Source organism: Anas platyrhynchos, chromosome 33, assembly GCF_047663525.1.
Source record: "Anas platyrhynchos isolate ZD024472 breed Pekin duck chromosome 33, IASCAAS_PekinDuck_T2T, whole genome shotgun sequence".
Lineage (NCBI taxonomy): Eukaryota > Metazoa > Chordata > Aves > Anseriformes > Anatidae > Anas > Anas platyrhynchos.
The window spans coordinates 1,502,374-1,527,237 of record NC_092618.1 but is presented as its reverse complement, the minus strand read 5'-3'; the positions used below and the strand labels follow the sequence as shown (position 1 = coordinate 1,527,237).

At 40.2% G+C, this 24,864-nt stretch overlaps 2 protein-coding genes and 2 long non-coding RNA genes across 5 annotated transcripts; all 4 read left to right on the top strand.

Annotated features, from left to right (window-relative positions):
* The first annotated feature begins 805 nt into the window (after nt 1–805).
* LOC140000298 (uncharacterized) lies at nt 806–5,709 on the top strand. The gene is made up of 4 exons (XR_011805467.1): nt 806–2,212; nt 3,061–3,214; nt 4,039–4,117; nt 5,637–5,709. It is a non-coding gene; the product is annotated as an uncharacterized lncRNA (long non-coding RNA).
* Nucleotides 5,710–7,671: 1,962 nt separating this feature from the next.
* Nucleotides 7,672–12,205, top strand: LOC140000240 (uncharacterized). 2 transcript variants are annotated; one of them, XR_011805438.1, is made up of 5 exons: nt 7,672–7,980; nt 8,421–8,526; nt 9,333–9,455; nt 9,684–11,705; nt 12,039–12,205. It is a non-coding gene; the product is annotated as an uncharacterized lncRNA (long non-coding RNA). The 2 variants fall into 2 exon arrangements; XR_011805437.1 differs by having other exon boundaries at nt 9,333–11,705.
* Nucleotides 12,206–13,444: 1,239 nt separating this feature from the next.
* On the top strand, nt 13,445–17,007 carry LOC140000239 (ATPase family AAA domain-containing protein 2-like). Its single transcript, XM_072030052.1, has 3 exons — nt 13,445–13,875; nt 14,186–14,312; nt 15,290–17,007. The coding sequence occupies exons 1-3, from the start codon at nt 13,704–13,706 to the stop codon at nt 15,546–15,548; spliced, it is 558 nt and encodes a 185-aa protein (XP_071886153.1). The 5' UTR covers nt 13,445–13,703; the 3' UTR covers nt 15,549–17,007.
* On the top strand, nt 15,294–24,015 carry LOC140000238 (ATPase family AAA domain-containing protein 2-like). Its single transcript, XM_072030051.1, has 8 exons — nt 15,294–15,473; nt 18,133–18,329; nt 19,473–19,632; nt 19,987–20,100; nt 20,197–20,346; nt 21,416–21,664; nt 22,350–22,483; nt 23,778–24,015. The coding sequence occupies exons 2-8, from the start codon at nt 18,207–18,209 to the stop codon at nt 23,823–23,825; spliced, it is 978 nt and encodes a 325-aa protein (XP_071886152.1). The 5' UTR covers nt 15,294–15,473; nt 18,133–18,206; the 3' UTR covers nt 23,826–24,015.
* The last annotated feature ends 849 nt before the right edge of the window (nt 24,016–24,864 follow it).

Genomic DNA, 24,864 nt, shown 5'->3' with positions numbered 1-24,864 from the left:
TATTCACTTTCTTCCAAACTAAAAGGTTCCTTTGAGTTTACATAAATATTTAGGGCCTGGCAAACCCAATCTTCAAAGGACCCAAATACGGGCCAGTAAAGGTGGTCTCCTCGAATCTGTTTACCACCCCAAACTTCAACACAATAATGTATCATTTTTACTTTATTGCTTCCCCGCCTAAAAGGGGAATCCTGCCAATTTTTAATCATTAATCCCAGGGTAACCTAACATCAGACGTTACCCTGCCCATGGGACCAGAAGGCTTACTCTTCTGTCCCATCTTCTGGAGGGCCTTCACACACACACACACAAATCGCTTCCCCCTTTTCGTGGCCCAGTCCCTCGCGGGATGTGGGAACTGCACTACCGAGGGGTCCGCACTCGCTTCGTCCGCAATTGGACGTCTCACAACGCTACGCTCCAGGATACCCAACCCCAACCGAACGGATCACCGGCCTATACTTACTCACTCCTGAGTCTTCGTTCGGTCTTCGTGCACAAAGATTACTAGGGGTTGCCGGCTTTATTTGCTTGCTGCCGAATTTAGGGTTCGTCGGTGAAGGATTTGAATGAAAGTAGTCCTAGCGAAGGCCGCTGAAATCAGCGGGGCGCCCCCTCCGAAGGTCTTTCAATCAGATTGCCTTCATCCGAGTCACGGCACCAAATTTGTTATAAGTTGCCCCCTTAATTAATTTTCGGAGAGCATTGCATTAATAATAGAAAGGAAGTTATTGAGTAAGCAACAGCAAGCAAAACAGCGCTGGGCGGCAACGGAGTCTCGGCTCCGCCAACGGCGCGCACCTCACCCCCGCCAGCATCCCTTTTTATATCTTGGTGATTTCAGGATTACGCAGCACGTCCGGGTATGTTCTGCGACTGCGTGCACTGTTGCTAGGGGGTCGTCTCTGTCCCTCTGGTGGTCGTGAAGATGAAGGCCGTAGTCTTCCTCGGCGTTGTGGTTCAACTTCTTTCTTTATTTGGTCATGTTGGCCCAGCGTGAGACAGGAAGGCAGGATGTTGATACACTAGTTTAACAACTTATCAGGAGATGGTTACATGAACTTTGCAGCAGTGTTTTTTGAACAAAAGAGGCAACTGAGATGCAGAAGGAGAGAAGGGGAGAGGGTTCTTTTTTTTTGTTACATTAAGCAAAGGAATTTTCATAGTGTCTAGCTAAGCATTATACAGCTCCTTACTTCAGCAGGGAGTTTTCACCACTCCTGTTCCTCAAACAGAACTCCTTGTTTTTACAAAAGACAATGAACAAACATTTATTGTGTATTACAGTTAGGAAGAACTTCTTTACCAAAAGGGTTGTTAGGCACTGGAACGGGCTGCCCAGGGAGGTGGTGGAGTCACCATCCCTGGAAGTCTTCAAAAGACGTTTAGATGTAGAGCTTAGGGATATGGTTTAGTGGGGACTGTTAGCGTTAGGTCAGAGGTTGGACTCGATGATCTTGAGGTCTCTTCCAACCTAGAAATTGTGTGTGTGATTTCTGTGTGCATGGAATTCTTTGGCCAGTTGGGGTCGGCCATCCTGAATCTGTCCCCTTGCAGCTGTTGCTGTGTGCCAATTCTGATCGCTAGTAGGACAGTGAGACACCGAAAGGTCCTTGGCTTGTTGTAAGTACTGCTCTGCAGCAATTGAAACATCGGGGTGGTATCAGCACTCTTCTAAACATCCTTTTACACATCCTAAGCCAAAACATAGCAACGTACCCGCTACTAGGAGAACTAACTGTCCTAACTGAAACCAGGACATGTATCTTTTCCACTTGGGTGCTATTGCTCATAAATTTGAGAATTCAACATGAGCAAGCTAGGAAATGTGGGTACATACAGAACCGCATGTATATGGTACACAACAGACTTGGGATCTGGATCCTCCGTGAGGCCTACAGGCTTCTCTTTGTATACCATGGAGCACTGGCTTGTAAACATGGTGAAATTTCCCATCCTTGATGGGTCTAATACAAAAAGTCTCTTCTCCCTTCTCTCCCCTGTCCTCTTTCTTAATGTAGGCAGTTGAGAAAGCCGAAATTGGAACAAAAAAAAGAATATAACACAGGCAAGTGGCTGTAACTCCCCGGGATACCGATTTATGCTGGTTACTGAAGAGGATGGCACTTGGTCACTCCATCGCTTTCATTTGGCCCCAAAGCCTTCTGTAGTCAGCTGAATTCACTCATCAGTGACTTTTCTGTGAAGAGAGGTAGGTGCAAATAGGAGATTTTATGAATTCCTTGGGGAGGGAGCAGTGTGAATTGCAGCTTCGTAGGCACAAAGCAAACTGTTCTAATTGTGCAAAGTAAATTGATACTTGGTAAGTTTAAACTTAGTTTTATAGGTGGCAACCACAAAACTAAACCTTAGCTGTGATCCTACCACCACAGTGGTGTAGCTCTTCCCTTCCCCTTGTCCTCTTGGCTCTTTTAATGACAGTGCAAGCAACAAACCTGTGCCAAAGGGTGCTGTACGGTAAACAATGGGCAGGCTTTTTTCTAAAAAGCACGAGTTTGAGTTATCTGGTGTTTGGGTGTTTCTCTTGAAACGATTCTTACCTCCTTGAGCTGTCAGATCATAATGCAGGAAATGAAAGTGCTGCATGCATAAACAGAGTAATAAAACATACACCTCTTAGGAAGAGGCTTGCAATGTAATAGTGTTTTTTTTGAGCACTGTTAGATACAGTTTGACATGAATGGAGTGAAAACACCTTAGAGAAAGGTGTTGATTGTTCTCACTTTTCCAAGACAGAAATAACTGGAGTAAATTTCCCTCCTGCATGGAACAAAAGTTGTGTGTTTGTTTTTGTCTGGCTAGCTTTCAGTCTCTTTAAAATTTCTCTACAGGTCACAGTTTTTAAGTAGACAGTTTAAACGTGCAGAGCGATAAATAAGTGTAATGCAGCGGTTGTGTCAACAACTTCTGATCTGAAATTTAAAGAAAAATCAATCCACTTCAGGGTGCCTTTTTTGTTTGTTTACATTTTACAAGAGCAATGGTGAAATAAGGAGAATCCCATCGTGACTGTTTCAAAATACTTTTTCCGCGTTTCAGTCACCAGAACATTGAGGAGTAGAGCTGGTGCAAAAACTATGAGACGAGTCCATGGAGAAAACAGGGACTTGGAGCTGCGCCGCAGCTGTAGAGTCCAACGCAGTCGGTACTCTACTACTAACTCGTCCATTCTATTTGACAAACTTATAACAAAGTAAGTCATCTTTTCTTGCAGACCTCTTAAAATGATCTTTCTTAGCAAGCCTTTGCACTATGGCATGATGTTGGCCTTGACTTGCTCTTTTTTTTGACAGCAAAGAGGTATGGCTGCTCCTGGCATTGAGAGTTCAATTTGTTGAGTTTTCCCCATTTGGCAGTTTTCTTAGCATCAGAAGTGCCGTCATTTTTAATGAACTTTTTGTTCCATACTCACAAAAGTGAATGTAATGCTTGGTTAAGAAACTGAGGACGGTTTGATACAGTCAAAGCAAAGTAGTCCTAGCGATTCTGCATTTCTGTCCATGGTTTATTTCTGTTTCTGAAGCCAAAATTGTTTTCTGCTTCAGAATTTGCTTTCCTTTCATTTCATCATTTTCTACAACACGAAACTTAGATTCCCGTGTAGAGAAGAACAAACAGCCTTTCCTTGGTTAACAAAAAATGACTTAATGCTACTGTGCAGAGCAACTTAAGTAGGATTAAAAGTTGACATAATTTTTTTATATCATCTTACTAGGATGTCAGAATTCTTATTTTCCTCCTGCATTTAAATATATATATTTTTTAAATGTGCTCAGTAAGAGGGGAAAATAAACCTGAAAACAGCGTATGTTTGCAAATCCTCAAAAGCTTGTTCTTAAATCTCTATCAAAACTAAAGATTTGACCTAATTTTTTGGTAATGTCTAAAATCTTGGCTAAGTGTCAATGACTTTTGTTTTGTGCATACTACATTAAAATCTCTTATTGATTGTGTGTGCTGTTTTATTTTTTTCATACATGCCTAACTTTGCTCTTACATGTCAACTTTGTATCTTAGTACTGCGGAAGTTGTGCTACAAAAAATGGATGAAATGGAGCAGATGCGTAGATACCAAAGATGTTGGGAAGATGTTGAGGTACAAATGACAGAGCAAATACTCCGTCAGTTTGCCATTTTTGTAGAGTATTTCACGTAGGGAAGTAACTTAGTTGTAATTTTAATTGAACTGAAATAACCTCCTTCCAAAGAATAGTGTGGTCTAAACTACCATTTGGTCTTGCTCTCTGGTTATATCTTCATGTCTTACTGATAGGGTTGTGCTCCAGATATCTTTTAAGAGTGGAGGAAGCATCTTCTGCAGAAGATGTGGGATAACGGGGAGATGCTGAAATGCATGTCTTCCACTCCAGTTTCTGAATTGCCTTCTGCTTTTTGAATGGACGCTGTTTACAAACGGCTGTTTCGGACTTGGGTTTTTACTCCAAATGTTACTAAAAGCTCTGCCTGGGGGACTGAATATGCAAAAAGACTGCTGCTTTCCATCAGCTTGGAAGTTTAAGCTGTTTAGCTTTTTCTCCTTAACTCCTAAATCATATTTCTCGTCATGCTCAGGAACGCACTTACTTGGAAAGCTTAACAAAAGGCAGTGCATAGCTTCCTGTGTTGGTCACTCACTCGAATTTTGATTCCTGTTAACGTTTTTTTTCCTGAGAGCTCACAAAGAATCTCCAGTATCATGTAGCTTTAATCATCTGTTACAGGCAAATGGAGCTGTTTTCTTTAATTGACCTAACTTGCATTTTAGAATTCTTCCTTGGTTGCAAACTGCTCCCAGAGTTTTCAGGAACTTGAAGCCTTTCAAATTTCCAGCTGAATGAACTGATGGCTACTTTATGTATATTTGTTTGTGTGCTGGCCTTGCCTGAGAGCTTAAATAAACCCCTGTCTCTAGAGGAACCCCTGTTAAAGTTGTATGCAGCAATCATACTTCCTCTGTCTTAGTTTTGCTCTATTAAATTCAACTATTTTATTAAATTACTGTTCTTTTGAAGGATAGGCACATCATTTTAAAACTTCCCGATAACCTACTTTCATAGCTTCTAGTTTAGCTCTGAATTCCCTTTTTTTTTCTCTCAAATCACAGAATGGTTGAGGTTAGAAGGGGCCTCTGGAGGTCACCTGGTCCAACCCTCCCCTGCTCAAGCAGGGACACCTAGAGCTGGTTGCCCAGGGCTGTGAAATGAATCCAGAATTGTCCACAGTACTTTTTATTAGCATCTCTCACACGCCTGTATGATTTCTTTTGGTATGTCTGCTAGAAAGGTAGTTCTTTTTCCTTGGTTCTGTCACGCTGTAGGTTATTAACCTCTGATTAACTAATGCACTCAGTTGTGTATCTGGGCAAGTATTTAACCACTGCATGTACCGAGCCCTGGTTTAGAGCAGAAACTCTTGTTGCTGATTGTGGGTGCATGCAATCATATTCCCATTCTCTCCTCTTGTGCAATAATTTATTTTTTGTGTGTATACGGGGTGCCTCGATAATGTTACTGTGTAAGCATCAACAGACAGACGTGTCTGTCAGTGGATGTACGTGTATGCACGTCTGTTTTTCTGCACGTTTGTGACCGATCTTTCTTGCTGCTTGGAATTAGGAGAACCTTGATATCTTCACCTGAGTGAAGTCAGACTTTGAAAGAACTGGACCTGGCAGTCCAGATGAGATTGGTGAGTTCTGGTTTTAAGTTTTCTTTACTCTGTTCTAACCAAAAGCCTTAAACAATTGAAAGAAGCTAATCTACTGGGTATTTGTCTTCTGTAAAAATTCTGTGTTGCTATTGACTTCACAAGCCTTAGTATGAGCTCTGGGGCTGTACTGTAGTGAGCTGAAAGGTGAAAAAAAAAAAAAAACACCAAAAACAACAGTGCTTTTCCAAACTGCTTACAAGATAAAAGGCAACAGATGGTTGTAGACAGGTGGGAATGGAAAGAAATGGACAGCGTTACTATTACTCAGCATGCGAAACGGTGATACCGCTACAGCAGGAGCGTGACAGTTTTCATGGTTTTGAGCAGCACAGCAAGAATTTTCAGGAAGCAAGGTAGATAGGCTGCCAGATGTTTATGAAAAGCTCCTCCCAAGCGTGAAGCTCAGCAGGAGGGAGGATAGCGTTGTGCGTTTCTGCGTTTAGGAGGCAGTCACCGTAAGCTGCTGTCAGGGCCTGTAATTAGGAGCTGTCATCTGGGTACTCAGTGACTTGTGGAATGAGGTTAAGCCACGAAAGGCCATATTAACTTGGAAGTGATGGGAAAACTTACAGTTTTTAAGAAGAATGTTAGTTGTGATTAAGGCAGTAAATTAGATCATCCTTGTAGGAGCTTTCTAAACAGATCAGAACAGGGCAAGACTGTACTTAAGGACCGAAAAGGGTGTTGCAGTAGATGAGCTGACAAGTTAGATTATGTGAGAGAGCTCACCTGCACACCTGCAAAGGAGCTCAGAGAGACAGTGACAGGAGGCTGAGCCCCAGAAAATACTTTGCTCCTCCCTTCAGAGGCCCAGAGGAGCAGAGAGATGCACAGTGGCAGGTGGGAACCCGAGGGAAGTTCTTCGGAGGAAGAATGGCTGGGCCATGGACTAGTAAGGGAGAAGCAGAGTTGACTTCTTTGGAGGTTTAGTTAGGAAAACATTAGCTCAAAGTCTGAATAAGAGTAGCTTGAATACAAGGCGGGGGCCAGTCTAGAGGGAGAAGCTTGGTTAAAGTGTGTGGGTTTCAGGGAGCTGTGCAGTAGAGAGTAGAGACTTGTAGAGAGGAGTTTTAAATAGCACGTTGAATGGGAAATGAGCCCGGGGCAATTAATTGATGATCAAAATGCAAACTACAATTTTAAATCAGGAAAGAGCTAGAATATACTTTTATAATGAAAAATACGCCAGAAAAGAGTGAGGAAAGTGTCAGTGTTGTTACAAAGGAAGTTACTGGAACAAAGGAAAGGGTTAGTGGAGCAATAAAGCAGAGAAATTCGTGCTTTTGTGATAGAAGTGTTGGAACACCAAGGACTGGAGATGGTAGTGATCACAAACTCATTTACTGATCACTCAGTTTTCCGTGTGCTGTCTGTATACCCCATGGCACCTACCTTGCATTCAGAAAGCAATGCAACCTTTGGGGTTAAAAAATAAAAACCAAAGAGGGCGGTGCTTTCCAAGAAAAAAAGATAAGTCCTTTTGGCAAACAGGTAGGTGAACGGAGTATGTATGTTCCTTCCTCGGTGTCCTGCTGTTAACGTGAGAGGATATTCACCAGAACCCAGTAGATAATTGCACTCTGGTTTTTGTGTTTTTTACCATCTTTCATGAAACAACTTCAGGTTACTTGACAGAAGCTAATGGCCTAAGCTTATGTGCATTTGGCATTGTTTTCTCATTGGTGAGCTTCAAGCCTGTGTCTGGCCCATTATTGCTCACAGAATTTGTGGCAGAGCTAGACTTGGACTTAGATTACTGTGCTTAGTCTTAGCACTACAGATTATTAAAACCCTTTCCATTAAACACTTTCTCAAACTAAGAAGTGACTTTCTGAAATAGCTGTTTTCAGAAGATCTGCATCTTAGCTAAGCAATATGACAGAATTTTGCCTGTTGTTAAACACTGAGGCTGACGACAAGTCCATCAGCAGTTTCGACAATGTCTAGATGCATGCTCATCTGCTAGGATTTGTGATTTCTGAAACGTGACTTGCATAAATTCATCTTAAGGTTTTGCAGGATCCACTGTGTCATTAAAATAATGATAATAATAAAACTTACAGGCATCTGTGTAATGCATTTTGGATTTCATATAATTTGCAAAAGTACTTAACGATTCGGTGTCATTTTGTGGTACAGTACAAACAGCAAGAGGAAGTGAGAACAAAGAAAATGACGGTGAAGATGTTCCAAGGCGTTACAACCTTCGACGGAGGAAACCTGTTGACCGCTACCAAGCTCCTATGGAAAGTAGGTTGAACGCACAGTTTCTCTTAAAACCTTATTTCTTGCACATAAGTGAGATAATTTTTTTCAATGCAAATACATGTGTTTGCGCACACAGTTCTGTTTCAGTTCTGTACCTTCATTCTGCACATGAACTTCGCTGTTTTTATCAGACACGTGTGTCCTGTGCCCATTGTATTTCTTTGCTGTTTGGCGTACTTAGTGCTATGTATCCTTGATATGACAGTAATTAATCACACTTCATAGTCTTGCTCTTGTGATTTTCAGTTCACCTTTAAAAAGGGCGTAGTTTTCCACTTGTACCATGCACTGATGAAAAGCAAAAACGGTTAAAAATTCTTCTGGAATTAGGGATGAGTGAAACACGTGGCATTTTCTTTATCTTTTGATTTCCTCCTCTCTTAAATGTATCTGTATCATTATTCTAAATTCTTTCCTTTCAGTAAGACAAAGAGATCGAGAGAGGACTAACTCGGGCCAGCCCTGTTCTGTCAGACAGAAAGAGTCACTTGAAAATGCTGGGTCACAAAAATGTAGAAGACGTGCCAGGTTGGTGTATGGCTAGTGATAGCTCTTACTTATCCGTAGAGCTGTCAGTCTCCTTACTGCATAATGCTTCAAAGGGTTTTCAGTTTAGTGGTAATTACAGAGTAAGTTTATGATCGGTACTTTGGTAGTCTGAGGATAGAGAGGAAAGAAATATTTGGAGGGCAGGAGGTGGATACTTTTAAGTTGGTTTCTTTTTTAAATCCAATATTTGTGGGTCGCTGATAAGATGATTATGGAGGTAGTGTCTGAGTTTCTGTAACTGAAATTCTTTGGTTCTGGAACTGAAGCCAGAATCCCCCCTTAAAAATCTTAGTCACACTATTTAATCTTGAAGGATACAAATTATTTTCTTAAAACCAAAAATAATTTTATTCGATTTAGAGGGAGAGGCTTTATGGAAGTTTTGTTGGATTAAAAAAAAAAAAAAAGTTATCACTCAAATACTGACTCTAGTTTCTGTTTGGAATCAACTAATGTTTCTATATGAAGTTAACCTTAAACAATAAAAGATCTAAATGAAATCATAAATTGCCTTAGTGGTGATAAAGGCTTCTTGGATTCTGTAAGCAGTTAGTGCGTAGAGAATGCTGTTGATTGCCAGATATTTTGTTGAGCATTCTTGAAAGCAGACAGTTGTCACGAGGAAAATCATGTCATGGCCTTTGAAATCAGATTGCTAAGGAGTACAATGGACTGGAAAATAGATCTCAGAATAAATTTTGAGATAGAATTCCCTTAATTTTTGGTGTTACTTAGTATCTGCTCTATTTTCTTTTTAACTTTCTGGTTTATATGCTTGCTTGCAGACAGAGACATGCAGATGACATCAGTGATTCTACACCCTCTTGCTCATCTCCCTTGCTTAGCACATGTGATACGGAGGAGAGTGGTGAGAGCAGTGAGGACAGCGAGAGCACATCTCCAAGAAGGTTGCTGTCATTAGAGAACAGGGGAGGGATGAATCTCCTTCAAATGAATATTTAGCCATGTTTAAGTTTATCTAAATTTAACTGTGTGAGTTTATGTCAATTAATTAGGTCTTCTGTATATTAATTAATGTTTTTTACATTTGCTTGGCATTATTATGAAAAACAAAAATCTTCAAGTTGCATCTTAAAGAAAAAGAAGCCCTATAACTTCTCCTTAATTCAAATCAGGACTTTTTGAGTGAAACTTCAGAAACAGGACCTAAAGAGAGTTCAGAGGGATCAGAAGAAAGTTGGAAGAAGTCAGGGAGATGCAATGCAAATAGATAGTGCGGTAAGTCTTAAACTAATCATCGTGTCAGCGAGTGTTTCCAGGGATTATGAAAGATCTCAGTGTGCCATCTACAACTACCTTTGTTGATGGTTTTCTCTAAAGCAACTTCAAAAATTGCCCAGAATGTTTCCGTTGTGCTGAGATAATTTCTGATGAAACCTTGATCTAGGTTGCTGCTTTCTTTAACATACAAACTCTGTTGTGTTGAATTTCTCTTTAGATTGGATTTGAGAATGTGGGTGGTCTTTCCAAACACATCGCAGCTTTGAAAGAGATGGTGATTTTTCCCCTCCTGTATCCAGAAGTTTTTCAGCGGTTCAATATTCAGTCCCCAGGGTAACTCATTAAAGTGATAAATCGTAAGTCAGCTGTTTTCAGGAGAAAGTTCAATTAAGGTATCAATATGCTTCCATGCTTCAACATTTTGGCAGCGGTGAACGTTTGTTTTAGTAGTGGCAAAAAGTGGTTTCTTAAAAATGGATAGAATCCAGAATATTTGTAGGTTAAAAATATAAGCAACGTCTTAAAATTTTAAGTTTTACCGTCTGGTGTCTTTAAAAAGTTGGGTTAGTTGGGTTGGAGTGGTTTTGTTCTCAGTTTTATGTACAAGTCAGCTTGATTAGTTTGTAGGCAAGAAGGGATTATCTAGTGGAAGTCAATTGTAATATGTTGCCTGGAAGCCCAATTGTTTTTCCTGCCTACTTTTGTTTTCTTTTTTTTTCCCTCTGAGTGCTAAGGCATCGCTTTTCCTTCCGGCTTTAGGCTTCCTCACGTGCCATCAGCAATAGATGGTCTGAGAGACCAAACCCAGTAACTTAATGCTTTTGAGAGGAGCATTAAATGCTTTACTATCAGATTCTGCATATTGTGAAAGCAAGAATATGCAGTTTATCACTGAAGAATGAAGTGGTGATTCACCATTCAGCCCATTCTCAGATTCTGTGCTGAAGTTTGCCTGTTTGGCTCTGGTTTGCTGTGATCAAACTGTTTGTCAGCAGTTTTGGAAGTGTCCTTCTGGGACAGTATGCTCTCTTTTGAAGGTTTTATACACTTGAGTTACCCCCTTATTCATTTCTTTGGGTGAAAAAAATGAATTTTCTTGTGAAACGTTGTAAAAATGCAGAACTTCTATCTGTTCTGACTCTACCCACACTTCAGCTATTACTGCTGTCTTGTACATGATGTGTTTTGGTTAGGAAAGACGCTTGTTCTAGAGATGATGGTTGTAGGAGGTACTCATCATGATGTTTTTTTTTTCCTATCTGGATCTTTTTTTATTGCAGAGGCTGTCTATTTTATGGCCCCCCAGGAACAGGGAAAACACTAGTTGCTCGTGCACTTGCCAATGAATATAGCCGAAGTGACAGAAAAATAACATTTTTTATGAGAAGTGCTTCGGACTGCATGAGAAAATACGTGGGGGAATCAGAACGCCAACTTCGTGTGTTATTTGAACAGGTAAGGTTGAAATGCACAGTGTGTTCTGTCAGAGTTGAAACCATTATTTTCTGTGGTCAACGTTTTTAAGTAGAACTTGCTTTTTTTGTATTTTGTTATTTTTTTTTTTCCCACTGAAATGGAAATGCCAGTGTTTCTGCTGTGAATGTCAGCTGTTGGAACTACTGGAACGATTTGCTTCCTGTCACCCGGATACAGTGGGTTGACACAGACTGCTGTCTTCTGTTAGTCATGCCAGATACTCCAGTAGCTCTATCAGTAGAGGTCCCAGAGGCTGAAGTGAAAAATCTAGTTTAGATGACATTCCAACCATGATGTTTTTGTGTATTTTTCCTTTAGATAATGGTGTTTTACTCTGTGTTTTTGTGCTAGGCCTATCAGATGCGACCTTCAATTATTTTCTTTGACGAGATAGATGGTCTCGCTCCTGTGCGCTCCAGTAAACAAGACCACATTCATAGGTATTACAGTTTTGCACCTACATAAAATCTGCTTGATCTTTGGGGAATGAAAAAAAAAAAGGATGATGACCTGTTTAATTTACTGTGAACACATTAATTTATCCTGAAAACTTGTAACTCAATGCCAAAACAGGTGCTTCTAAATGATAGTTGAAACCAGTTTACTAAGCCTGATATCAGCTTGTGGTCTGTGTTAACTTACCTATTGTTTATGTCTTAAAATGAGTCTTGTCCTTAAAAAGCTTGTCCTTTATGACTACTCATGGAAAAAAGTCATATGGAATGTGACAAAATTTACTGAACCAGTAAGTAAAAATTATATTTTTCTATTAGTTCCATTGTTTCAACTCTTCTGACGCTTCTGGACGGCATAGTTAACAGAGGGGAGATCGTGGTAATCGGAGCTACCAACAGACTGGATTCTATAGATCCTGCTTTATGAAGACCAGGACGCTTTGACAGAGAGTTCCTCTTCAACTTGCCAAATAAAGAGGTGAGAACTGAAATTCAACGTTAGCGCTACCATGGCAAAGTCCAACTTTATAGGAAAAAAAAATTGACAACTTGAACAAGAGAGTGATATGTGGAGACACTGCGTTGTTCCGTGGAGGGCAAATCTGGTACTGAATATATATGGTCAAGATGATACCACCAAGTAGTTAGTTCTGTAATCAAACCTTTCATTCCCAAAGTTGTACCTGTTTGCTTAATTATTTAGTCCACTTGGGCCCTTTCATCATGAAGTTGTGTTTTTGGTCTCAATCCTTCACTTCTGAATGAATAGGGGACGTGTGTGCATTTGATTGTGCCCCGGATCAGTGGTAGTAGTTTGAGTCATAATTATTTTCTTCTTTATAGTAATTGTAGCAATTTGAAACATTGTGCCAGAAGTGCTTTCTGTGAATTTACTGCCTGAAAAGCAAATGTGATGAAGTAATGAGACTGTCACAATGAAAGCTTGTTAAATTTTAGAGAAGTTTTTTGGACAACAAAGAAATGTTTCTGGATAAATTTTTCATTGCAGTATTTTCCTCTGGGTCTTTAGGTCTCGTAGTTTGGAAACTTGTTATTGAAGCTATAAATGCCTTTTCTTTCACTGTAGGTTCCTAGAAAAAAGTCCAGTGTAACAAATAAGAAATATTCAATTTCCTGGTTGACAATGCAGAGTGTATATTAAATAACTGTAAAATACTTGAAAGTTGAGCAAGTAAGAAAAGCGTATTAGTAGATGAGGGGTTTTGAGGGAGGACTGTTTTGGTTTTTTTGTTTGTTTGTTTCTTGTTGGTATTTTTAAGGAAAACTTGAGACAAGCTAAAATGCAATGATTTTGCTTCCAGGCTAGAAAAGAAATTTTCAAGATTCATACTCGTGACTGGACCCCTAAGCCACCGGACATGTTGCTTGATGAACTAGCTGAGAAATGCATTGGTAAGACTGAAACCAAAATGGATTCTTGCTTGTGACCAAGTTGTAAAGAACCTTAGCTTGTACCAGGCAGTACCCAAGCTCTTGTGCCTTGCTGCACAACTAGTCAACGAGGCAGCTGGCACGCCTTCATAGCAATCAGAGTTAGATGCTTTCATCTATTTACTCTTTGTTGTCGTTCCTCTTGTTGTCTGAGAACATTAATGGTTCTGGGGCATCTGCCTCAAGAGTATAGTTTTTGATGAGGAAGTCTGCTTCAGCTGCATAAGCGCAGGATATCAGGCAGTGAGCAACATGAAACTTCCCTGCAGAGCGGTAGCACTTTGAATTCCCTGTTAACCTGTTTGGTTTTGACATGACAAATTCTTTAAATGTTGCATGTTGTAAACCTGGGCCTTGACTGATGTAACGTTTGATTTTTGTTTGTTAGGATACTGTGGTGCAGATATCAAATCCCTATGTACTGAAGCTGCTCTGTGCTCTCTGCGCCGATGCTATCCTCAGATTTATGCAAGTAGGGAGAAATTGCAACTAGACGTTAATTCTATTAAAATAAAAGCAAAGGACTTTTTCATGGCTCCGAAGAAGGTTGTTCCGGCATCAAACAGGATCGAGGCTTCACCCGTACAAGCACTATCACCCATTTTCAAGCCACTTTTTAAAAGATCAGTAGCGAATATTTTACAAGTTGTGCAGAAGATCTTCCCGCAGGCACAGCTAGTGCTAAAGGAGGACCGACAGCAAGGTATAACCACAGCATCCACTTCTTTATAATTCTGCTAAAGATTGTTCGTAAGCTCCTTTATTCTAAGGGAGAGAAAAAAATCACCAAGAGTAGCGTACCTTATACGTACACATCAGTGGGACTTGGTACAGCTTTGTAGGGCCTTGTGCCATCTGCTTAGATCTGTGGTGGGATGAACTCTAGGAAATAGCTTTCAGTGTGTGCTCTCAAATGAAGAAAGGGTTTTGGCACTGATTTAGAAGCTGTATTAATGTAAGAGAAAGAGACAAAGGCTATTCAGGGAAGTTAACAAACCTCTTTTGCCTTTCAGACCATTTAAATCCTATTTTACAAGATGGTATGTTCAACAGTGATGACGATGCATCCTTGGTTTCCGGAGATGAATTCAAAGATGGAATGCCTGACGGACCGGAGAAAAAACTCCTCTGTTTCAGCAGGTAAAGAAAGATAGATCCCTGTTATGTTTAAATTCTCAGGTCTGATGAGTCTTTGTAAACAGTTCCAGCTGTTAAAAGTGTGAGGGGTGGTAGACGAAGGGGTAACATCAAGTTAGTGTGTAGAAGGGGTGCTTGGTATTCACAAGAAGAAAGGGTGAAGGGACTAAAGTTGTAATGAAGTTGCTCTGAATGACCCAATTGAAATGCCCAGGCTTCTCTTCCTAAGCCAAAGTGATCCGTAGACTACCAGAACACGTTGACTTAATCCATGGCATTCTTTGAAAGACTCAAGACCGCATACATGTCCTATCTGTCCTTTTAGCTAAAAGTACCCCAACTTTAGGGGTTTGTGTTGCCACCTTTTGCCCTTCTGTTTTCCAGGATTGTTAAACCAGTAGTGAATTTTGTAGTAGAAAGAACACTGAGAAATGGCTTGTTAAAACACCTTGAGAAAAATTTGAATGGTGTCTTTATTTGTTAAGCCACCAAGTTGTGTTAATCTTGTGGTATTTTAGTATGGAAGTCATGCAAGCCCACGGTTGGAAAGTTAGATCATGTTGTCGCAGCTGGATCAGTTATTTTTCTCAGTTTCTATTGCTGTGCTGTCCAGAAGATTTTCTGTCCTCTAGAGCAAGGCTAAGTCTCTAGCATCTTTGATTTAAGCCAGCAAAGGTACAGCCTGACTGTAGTGGGGAAACAAATGCTCATTGCAAATTTATTTCCTAGTAGTAAGGCAAGATTGCAGGGATATTAATTTGCAGTCTTGGTTTAGTAAAGAATAGGAAACACAAGGGAAGAAGATGAAACAATTGGAATGACTGAATAACTTAACTGGAAATCTTACATGTATTTAATGTACCACTGCCATTGGGATTATTTGGGGAGGGAAAAGAAAATCTATAGGAAAAGTACTTGGAACATCTGTGTGTCTATTCAGCACCTCATTTATAAGCTTGTTTTCTTAACTCTTGTTCTAGGAGTGCTTTCTGCGAACCAACATCACGCCGGCCCCGTCTGCTAATAGTAGGAAAAGAAGGGTACGGCCAGGTTTCTTACGTGGCACCCGTGGTGTTGCACGCTTTGGAGAAGTTTCCCGTTCACACCCTGGACCTTTCTGTTCTGCTTACAAACATTGCACCGCCAGAAGAAATCTGCGGACAGGTACCTTTTTTCTTTTTATTCTCATCGGATTCACTGACTGTATGTAGAGGATCAATCGAGTTGCAAGTAAGGTGAGCAAAATTCATTGGTAATGGAGGTGGCCTTCTTTTAATGTGCTGGGATGTTTGCTTCTGTCTGAAAATCCCCTTTTCTTTTAGACAGCACCACAAACAATCTGGATGTTGTACATGTCCACGTTTTCCATACCCAATTTTACAGTGAGGATGTTGCTAGCAGCTCAGGAAGCTGGGCGGTATTGCTAATGAACATCTCTTTGTGGAAAGAAATGCTGCTCATCTCCCTGGGATCCAGAAAGTAGTTCTCATTGCCTCCTAAGACTGTGTGCTCCCAGTAGATGGCTCTGTACCAGACTGCATGTCGGCTACTTTTTGTAGCCTTCTTTTAAATTATATTAGTAAGGCAACCAAGGTTTGGGGCTTCTGTTTATTTTGTTTTCACACGGACATACACAACTTGTGCTGTTGCAGTGTGTGCAATAAAAGCATTAACACGCTGATGTGGTTTTAGCTAGAAAAAATGAACAGATTTGGTGTTTTTACTTTTAGGCAGGAAATCCATTTTACTGTTTGGCATCACTACCTTAAAATATTTTTACCTTTAGTGGAAACATTTGAGAGCTATACAAGTAAGAACAGGCATGTTACACTACTGAATACTGATGTGTCCCAAAAGAGGGACATTTCCTTTCTTTGTTATGCGATGATTGTGGCTGTGGCCATATAGCTACGGTGTCTAGCCACTGCCTGAATATATCCTTCCCATCTTCTGACTAGAGTTCTCCGAATACTGATAATCTGAAAGGGTGCCCAGAGAAATTCCTTATGTGAAAGGATGCTTGCCACTCTGTTCACATAGTTTCATTTCATGGGGCAGTCAGATGGCTATGTAGCTATGTATTAACAGGTTATTCTCCGTGTTTTAGTTTTCTTACCCAAGCTTTCCTTTTCACTAGCTGATCCGAAATGCTCAGAAGACAGCACCAAGCATAAGTTATGTCCCAGATATCCATTTATGGTGGGACAACGCTGGACCTGCCTTGAAACTTACTTTTCTAACTCTACTACGTAACATTCCAGCATTTTCGCCAGTTTTGCTGCTTGCTACGTCTGATGTACGTCACTCAGATCTCCCAGAAGAGGTGTTTTTCAATACTTTTCTTACTATTTCTTCAGTTTCTTGTAATTTTTGAATGCTTCCAGCATCAAAATGCTGTGCTGTTAAATGCATACTGTTATTACTCAGGCACCCTAACAAATCACTTAAAATTTGCTTAGAGAAAAGGAATACTGTGAAAGCATCTGCTTAAAGTTTTTTCTGAGTCAAGCAAGTGACTTTCACCCCCTTCTCACGCATGCAAATAATAAATTAATACAATAATTCCGGTGGCTACAAAGTGGTTCAGTCAAGAATATGCAGTGCTTGAAATGACAAGAGGATGTCTTTACTGAAGAGACTTCTTCTGACAGTCTGTCATTCCATGCTATGTTGGGTAAACTGCTAATAATGCAATTTAGTAGAGAATTGAAACACTTTGATTAAAAAAAAAAAAAAATCAGTTTCTTTCTTCATATAGGCCAAAGCTTTCCAAGCTGGAAAGCTGAGTTCCAATTTCTGCTCAAGTAACTTTGGAATGGAATTCTAGTTGTATTCCTAAATAAACTGTAGTAAAAAAAGTACATGCAGAACTTCATTGACTTCTGAGAGTTTACATTAAGGGAAGGTGCCCAAAACAGGAACACGCTGTTCTCGTTCTGATTATTTTGTCTCAGTTATTGGGGGAAGAGAACGGGTCTTACCTAGACGTGTTTATTATCAACTGCTTTGAAAGTGCTTGAGTTCCCACAGAAGTTTTTGTGCAGGTTCTAAATTCCTTCTAAAATAAGTAGTGAAATTCCTTACCTACCTTTTAATACTAGAAATTGAAAATGGAGGAAGACGTAGAGGTACTAGCTACTTCAGACACCTTTTGGTAGAGAAATAAAAAGTCAGCAAAAAGCCCTCACTTGTCTGCTGAAGCCTTTCTCTTCCCTCTATAGCCATAAAGGTTCTAAGTAAAGGATGCAGCAAGGCAAGTAAATACAAAGGAAGCGATGTTGGATGTGGTGAAAGGCATTACTTTATCAGTGTAGCGTACAATCCCTTCACCGAGCTTTAATTCTACAGGTGATTCTTAAAGGTGATATTTGAATTTGCCGTGCCAGCCTGTGAAAATGTAGCCGTTTAAGGCCAGGAAGATAACTTTTTTCAGTTTGTGTTCTTCAGGTTATTATTAATTTTAAAAGGTACTCGTCTTTTTGGAATAGAAGATGAGTTTTTGTGGCCTTAAATCTGAAATGTCTTTCCTCCTTCTGCTTTAGATCCAAAAATTATTTAATAAGGAATTTGGAGAAGTGTGCAATATTGAGGTGCCTGGTAGGGCAGAGAGAGCAGCTTTTTTTGAGGACCTAATTCTAAATCAAGTGGCTAAGCCTCCTGTAAAGAAAACGGGTGAGGAGGATATAAGAAGTACATCTAAAACTTTCCTATCGAAGTTACTAGCTCTTTGGGATTTGCTTTGGTGGTCATTTTCTGTCAGTAATTTGTCATATGCTTGAATTTGAGTACTGTAAATTGGCTAATTTTTCCTGATTAATTGAAGTTGATCGGACATTGGAAGTCCTGCCTGTAGCACCACCAGCTGAGCCTCAGAAGCCACAAGAGGAAGAAGTAGGGATGCTGGAGGAGGAAGAGGAGGATACCTTGCGTGAACTTAGAATTTTCTTGAGGGACATTACTCACAGACTTGCCACTGACAGACGTTTCAGGGAATTTGCAAAGCCCGTTGACCCACAGAAGGTAAACTAGTGCTGATCTGTGTGTCTGTAACTTCTCAGCGTTCGTATTTCTCAGCGTTTTGGGGAAGGTTCAACTTTGTTTTTAGGGCTGCGCTATTAGGATTTTGCAAGAAGCAGAGGCAGTGCTTTTACTTCTGCTGACTCTCAAACGTCTCTTATTGGATTATTCGCTGAAAGCCCTGGTTTCATTCTAAAAAGCCAGTCCAAATGCCAACACAGTTTGCTCGTGAAAAGGCTTTGGTATGTAGGCATGTCACAGCACTGAAAAGCCCAGAGATCCTCCCTTATAATTACAAACAGTATTTACAGGACTACTTTAATGAAGTCTAAAGCCCTTTATTGGACTGTCAGTACCTGTGGGAACAGGAATAGGAGCAGCCGTTTGTAAAAGTAAGTTTTGAGATCCTGTTCTCTGTTTCATCTGGAACTCCTCAATAGGAATCAACCATAAGTGCAGTGTGTTTTCTTTTTCCTCCAATTGGCTGCTTAGATCCCTTTTTCTCCTTAATTGATTAGATAAGTCTAAACTAGGGGCGTATATTTCAAAGACAGATGTAACTTGAATATACCTGCGGATCAGCAAAGTCCTCTTCATGTGGGCATCCACTGGCTTTTCTTCCCCTTTTCTCCTAGGTTCTTGAGCTGTGAAAAATCCAGACAGATACGTATGTCCTCATCTGAACTAGTTATTAGGCTCCTCTTACGGTCTGAGGGAAGAACTCGGCACCTCTGGGCCCAGTTACCTCATTCTAAAGTAGATGCCTGCAATAGGTACTTCACAGGTGCAATGCATGCACCTTTTCCTCAATGTCGACAACAAAGAGAATGTCGGATGGCTTACTCAGCTTTCACTGTTGTGATTTTCTGAAGCAAAGTGAAATGAATCTCCCACCCTCAGTGTTTCTTCTCTACCATGCACGTGCTTCTGACCGCCCTACCTCTTGTTGTCCTCTCCTAGCAGCTCTAATGCCAGTTGAAAGAGCCCTTCCATTTTTGAGAAGCAAACTGGTTAATTTCAGCATCTTCTGATGCATCGCAAATGTTCAGAGTTTTTAGGAAGTCGTTTATTTAAAGTTTTCAGAATAATTTGGTAGACAGTGCGCAAGGTTAAGAAAACCTCTGAATGCTTGTATTTGATCTGCAGGTACCTGACTATGCCACAAGGATTAAAGAGCCGATGGATCTTTTAACAGTTCTGACTCAAATTGACTCGCACCAGTACCTCACTGCAGGAGACTATCTGAAGGACATCGATCTAATCTGTAACAATGCCTTAGAGTACTACCCGGATCAAAGATCTACAGGTGAGGATGTGCTTTTTAGCCCTAGTTTAAAAAATCGGTCAAACGTATAGATGGATAAATGCTGTGTTCAAACAGTAGACTTCAGATGGATTAGATGATTTTGGACATCCACAGAGAACATCTCTTACCACATTGTAACTATTTTACCATTTTGCTACTTGGGCATGGAATTGTGATATAAGTGTTCCCAAGGAACTAGTGCTTTTGTTTAATTAACTTCTACGTTGTTATGCTGAAAATATTCACTGAGATAACCTTTTGGAACCAACCTATGAAGAAAGCAATTTTTTTCTGTGATCAAAACAGTTTCATTGGTTGGTAGACAACATTCAGTTAAAGTCTGTAAAATTTCAGATCGTCACAGAGCCTATGTTTTGCAAGACACTGCATATTCAATGGTGAGGAACGAAATGGATACAGAGTTTGGACGACTTTGTGAACAAATTAAAGAATCTCGTGAGAAAAGAGGTACGTGCTTTAACGCTAAGGATTTTAAGACTTGTCTCTGCATTTGTAACTGAAAATGCACGACGAAGATCTTTGGTATCTATTCTTTATTGCAAGGTCGCACCTCTCCAGCGTGGTCTCCATGGGACGACTCCAAGTCACCACAGCAGAACCCTGCTACTGAAGACGACAAACCAGAGGAAGAGAGTAATGAAAATGAGGAGATGACAGCGGCACCTGTAGATGCCAGTACACCCATTTCTAATGGTAAGTTGCATTTTATTCAGCTGCTCTTGTCATTCATACCTTCTCTGTTCTTGAGGCGCAACAGGTGTCTCTGATGCCTGGCTCTTTATGCCAGAGGTATTTTGTTTTCAAATTTACTTCAAAATGTGAGAGAGAAATCCAGAGGTCATTCATTCAATATAGTGATGAATTAAAGTTCAAAGAAAGTTGGTTTACAACATAAAAAACAAACAAACAAACAAACAAAAACAACTTTGATGGCCCAATTGACATTTAGCCGCCCCTAAATTGCTAATTCTTGAGGTAAAAAATGTTGTGGATGGCAGTTTCTGAATACTTAACTAGTTTTTAATTATGCAAAATGGCATTTTTACCCCCACTCCACCCCTCCCTTCCCCAAATGCTAAAATCTTAGCTACCTCATACTGTGATTCCCAGTTGAAGGAGGGAAGTCTAACTAGTGAGAGTGGGAATTTTGCCATGGACTCCACCCATATCCTTTTGCAATACTATATGAATACTACGAATGTTGGGCAAAACCACAAAGTTTGTTTTTTCACAAAAGGTTTACCAAATCAGGAAGCGTACGAGGTATAAGTCTTCATGTTTTTTCTCCTTTGAATATTCCCTTAAAATTGTCTCATTAATTAATCTCTTCCAAACACGTATTCAGCTTTTGAAGTCTTCAGCTTGATACCAGACTCGAAGGAGAGCTTATTTCCAGAGGCTTTTATGATGTTCATCTGTATTAGTTCATGTAGTAAGACAGTGACTTTGTCAAATAACCTCACGTTGTATTAATGCTGCCCATCCAAAGTAAGAATCCTCAGCATGTAAAATCCTGAAAGTGACTGTTTAGTGAATGAAATTCCGTAGCTGTGTGTGTGGTTTGTTTGCTTGTTTTTAATCTTAATAGCAAACTGACCCCATTAACTTTCAACTCTTTTCTCAGCATATGTAGGGATATAGGCAGTGGTAGCTCAGTTCCTTTGTTTTCCTTGTCAGTTGAGTAAGATGAAGATAATGGATTTTGAAGAAAGAATTCTTTTGGTTATGTTTTGGATTATTTTTTTATGCTGTCTCTTTGTAGGTGCGTCAGAAAGAAAGCGCAGAAGGAACAACTGTGCGCGTGCTGCAGCAAAGAGGAGTTCTCAATTCGATACAGAGAACAGAGTACCAACAGATGACCAAAACAATAGTGATGGAGAAGAGTTTGTGGACAAACATGTTTCTGACGTATGTCAAGTTAAACTTAACACTGAAAAGGAAAGTGCTAAGCTTTGTGGATATTCAACACCAAGATGGGGAACTATAACTAATGGAAATCCAAGTTCAAATGGTAAGGGAGAAGTCCATCAGATCCTTTAGCACCCTATTCTTGCTGAGGAGGATTGCACTATTTATTAGCTTTAGCCTTCAATTTCACTCTATTTTTTCTGTTACAGCTCTCAAAAATCATCACACAGTTTATTCCATAACGATGTTGCTCCTCTAATTGTGCAAGCCTAGCCCACATGTTTCTGTAGGTGCTGTTTTTTTGATTCTAAAGTGTGTTTTTTTCTAATGGTACCTAACTGAAAGCAGGCAGTCACTGACACTCTTTTATTGTACGAGGTGCTTTCCAATAACGAGCAGCTTAGGTGAAAAAGCAGCACTTCAAGATGCGTGGATCCAGAGTAACATGTGGAATAGGAGACTTAAGCCCTAATGTTGTACTCTAAGATGTGTTCCCTAACCTGAATTGGCAACATGACTATTTTTTTTCACTATTAACCTTTTCATTAGTGCTTTTTGTTTGTTTGTGGGTATTTTTGTTTGCTTTTTTTTGTCTTAGTTTCTGTTTTTTTATGGAGCAGTGGCTTTAGCTGGAAAGAAGGGAGAAGCCAAGTATTTCTCAGTGCAGACGATAACAATTCTGTCTCTGTATTTGTAGAGAGAGACTGTTTTGCAGGTACAGGATACTTCACTGAGACTGTATTCTAGATAAACAGGAAACCTGACTGAAGAAATTTGTGTCCTTCCAGATTCCTGGGCATTTCAAGCAGTGACTCCTGAACATTCTTGGGAAGAAGACCAGCAACAGATAAGTGATGAGAACCCTGTACAAGTTCCTACAGAGACAGACTACATAGTTATCGTGGATCGCTATGAGCTCAAAGTATGTCTAATTTCAGCTTTTTTTTTGATGCTCAAATAGGACATATGCACTGTGACTGTTTAGTTTCCATACCTCGTGTAGATTTCTGTAGGCTACCATTTGCTTCTGGTCATCTGTAGTTTAGGAGACAGATTCTTTGCCTAATTTTTAAGATAAAAGGCCTTGCTGAATTTTAAAATACCACATTGACAACCTGCTAGCACTATTATGGATATCATTTAATGATTTGTAATTTTAATGATGGGTTTGAGGGCTTTTATTTGGGGATTTTTTTTTCATGCTTTGATGTATTAAGAACCTGAAAAGGATCTTTATTTCTTGCAGTGATGATTTTAAACCTGAAGTTAGCAGGTTGACGTAAACTAGCTAGCCATGGAGAAGTGACTACTTTTCTGAAATTCCTTGAAAGTGCAGCATTAGAAGTTCTTATAGTGTGTGTGTGTGTATATATATACACGAGGGAGGCAGAGTTTGCTGATTAGATGATAGCAGCATTATTTCCAGGGGGCAGTAGTATTTCCATTTGGTATGGCTGCTCCCTAAAGCTACATACTCGCAGGCTCACACTGCTAATGGACAGCTGTGGCAGTGGAAGAAGGTGCTGCCACTAGCTTGTCACTGTTGCTGTGCCAGAGATTATCATCTCTGCATCTTTGGTAATAGAAATGGCTGTGTGAGAGAGAGGTGATTGCTACAAGCAGTCACTTTGCTATTTACCCACCCCTGAATTTAAAGGTAGGACTGAGCAAACTAATCCACCTTTGCTCTGGGCGTTTGAGCAATCTGTTCTGCCAGCAGAGTTGTAGGCATGGCACACGTGGGTAAAGGTAATCACCTAAGGGTGCTTCCTTTTCCAGCTGGCACAGCTGTATCTACAAGATCTGCAGCCTTTTTACAGTGCCCCGCGCTGCTGCAACGCTTCTCTAATGAAATGCAACAGTGGCTTTGCTGTGGCAGCAGCTGTCCTACAAAGAGGATCGTGTCATTCCCTGCTGCTTTGGGAGCAGTCGACTTGCAATTACAACCGTTGATGTGATTGATTAGTAGTAAAAGATTGTCCGAAATTTCAGCCTTTCCTTTCTCTGAAATATGAAAAATTAACTCATATTTTCCCTGCTGAAATCTTATGGGATATTTAATCTGTTCTCTGAAGTGTCACATTTTATTTAATAGCGTAAGAAAAAGTAGGCTGTCACTTGTATTGTTACTGTTCAACCTCTGAAAACATATAGAGCGTATTCAAAGGATCTTATACTATTCTAAAGTTGTTGTTTTGCTCCATTGTTGTCTTCAGAAACTGTTATGCTTTGTCACTAAGATAACGAAGGGATTTGACATTTAACACCTGGAAAAAGTATATGGCGTCATTAATCAGTGTATTTACAACCATAGAGAAGACTACGACAAAACCGATTTGGTGGAGGTAATTTTTGTTTTGAATTCTAGCGCTTTCTGTCACTGTTACGCAGTATTTGTGTGTTCTGGGATATCGTGGTTGTTTAGCATTGCTCTTTACTGCTTAGGTGTCTGTGCACAGACAACAACAACAGTACGACTTCTCCCTTTCAGTCTGGAAGACGTTTATCCATCTTGCAAAACCATTGTTGTATTTGGCATAATTGTTGGCAGTTTCTGCAGGAAAAAGCTTGAACTTGAAGACAACGGGTCCACCCACACAGCCCTTTCAAAGCAGTTAACTTTAGTCTGTCAGTAGTTTTCCTTGAGAACCATTTTGGGAGTGGGAGGACTATGAAGGGAAGGTGCTTTTCTAAGTCTTTCACTTGCTCTCTCCCTCTACAGCCAGTCATGCACGGTGATAGTGGTTGTTCCATCCTTGGAGAGAAATTTAAGTATATAACAAGAGTTTGAGACTTCTCTCTAGTCACACTCTAATCTCTTTTTAACTAATGCGCTTGAGCATCTGTAACTGGGGAGATTTCTGCCTGTGCCAGTTTTACACTGAGTCAAATTCTCTGGTCTCTTCCTGTAAAAGATGATTTCTGAGTTGTCCGAATTCCTCCGAAATCTGCGTGAGGCGTCCATGGTCCAAGTCAGGTGTTCCCGGTATACGCTGGATATTCACTCTTCACATTGAAGATCCTTGAACCCATTTATCTTAGAGTTGCTTGTGCTTAAGAACAGATAAAATGTGTTGTGCTGATCAGTCTGCCTTAAAAAGAGAGTGCCTCTTTTTTTTAGGCACTGGTCATCTCGATCTCTTTTTCCACATCTGATAAAGAGTTAGAACGGACACACTCTGTTCTGCCTGTGAGAGGATTATTTAGATTCAGGGAGGCCGCTCCTGAAAAAAAAAAAAAAAAGAGATCTTTTAGCTCGAGAAGGGATTTATTTCTAATCTCATGGCCTGTGAACTTTTGTAA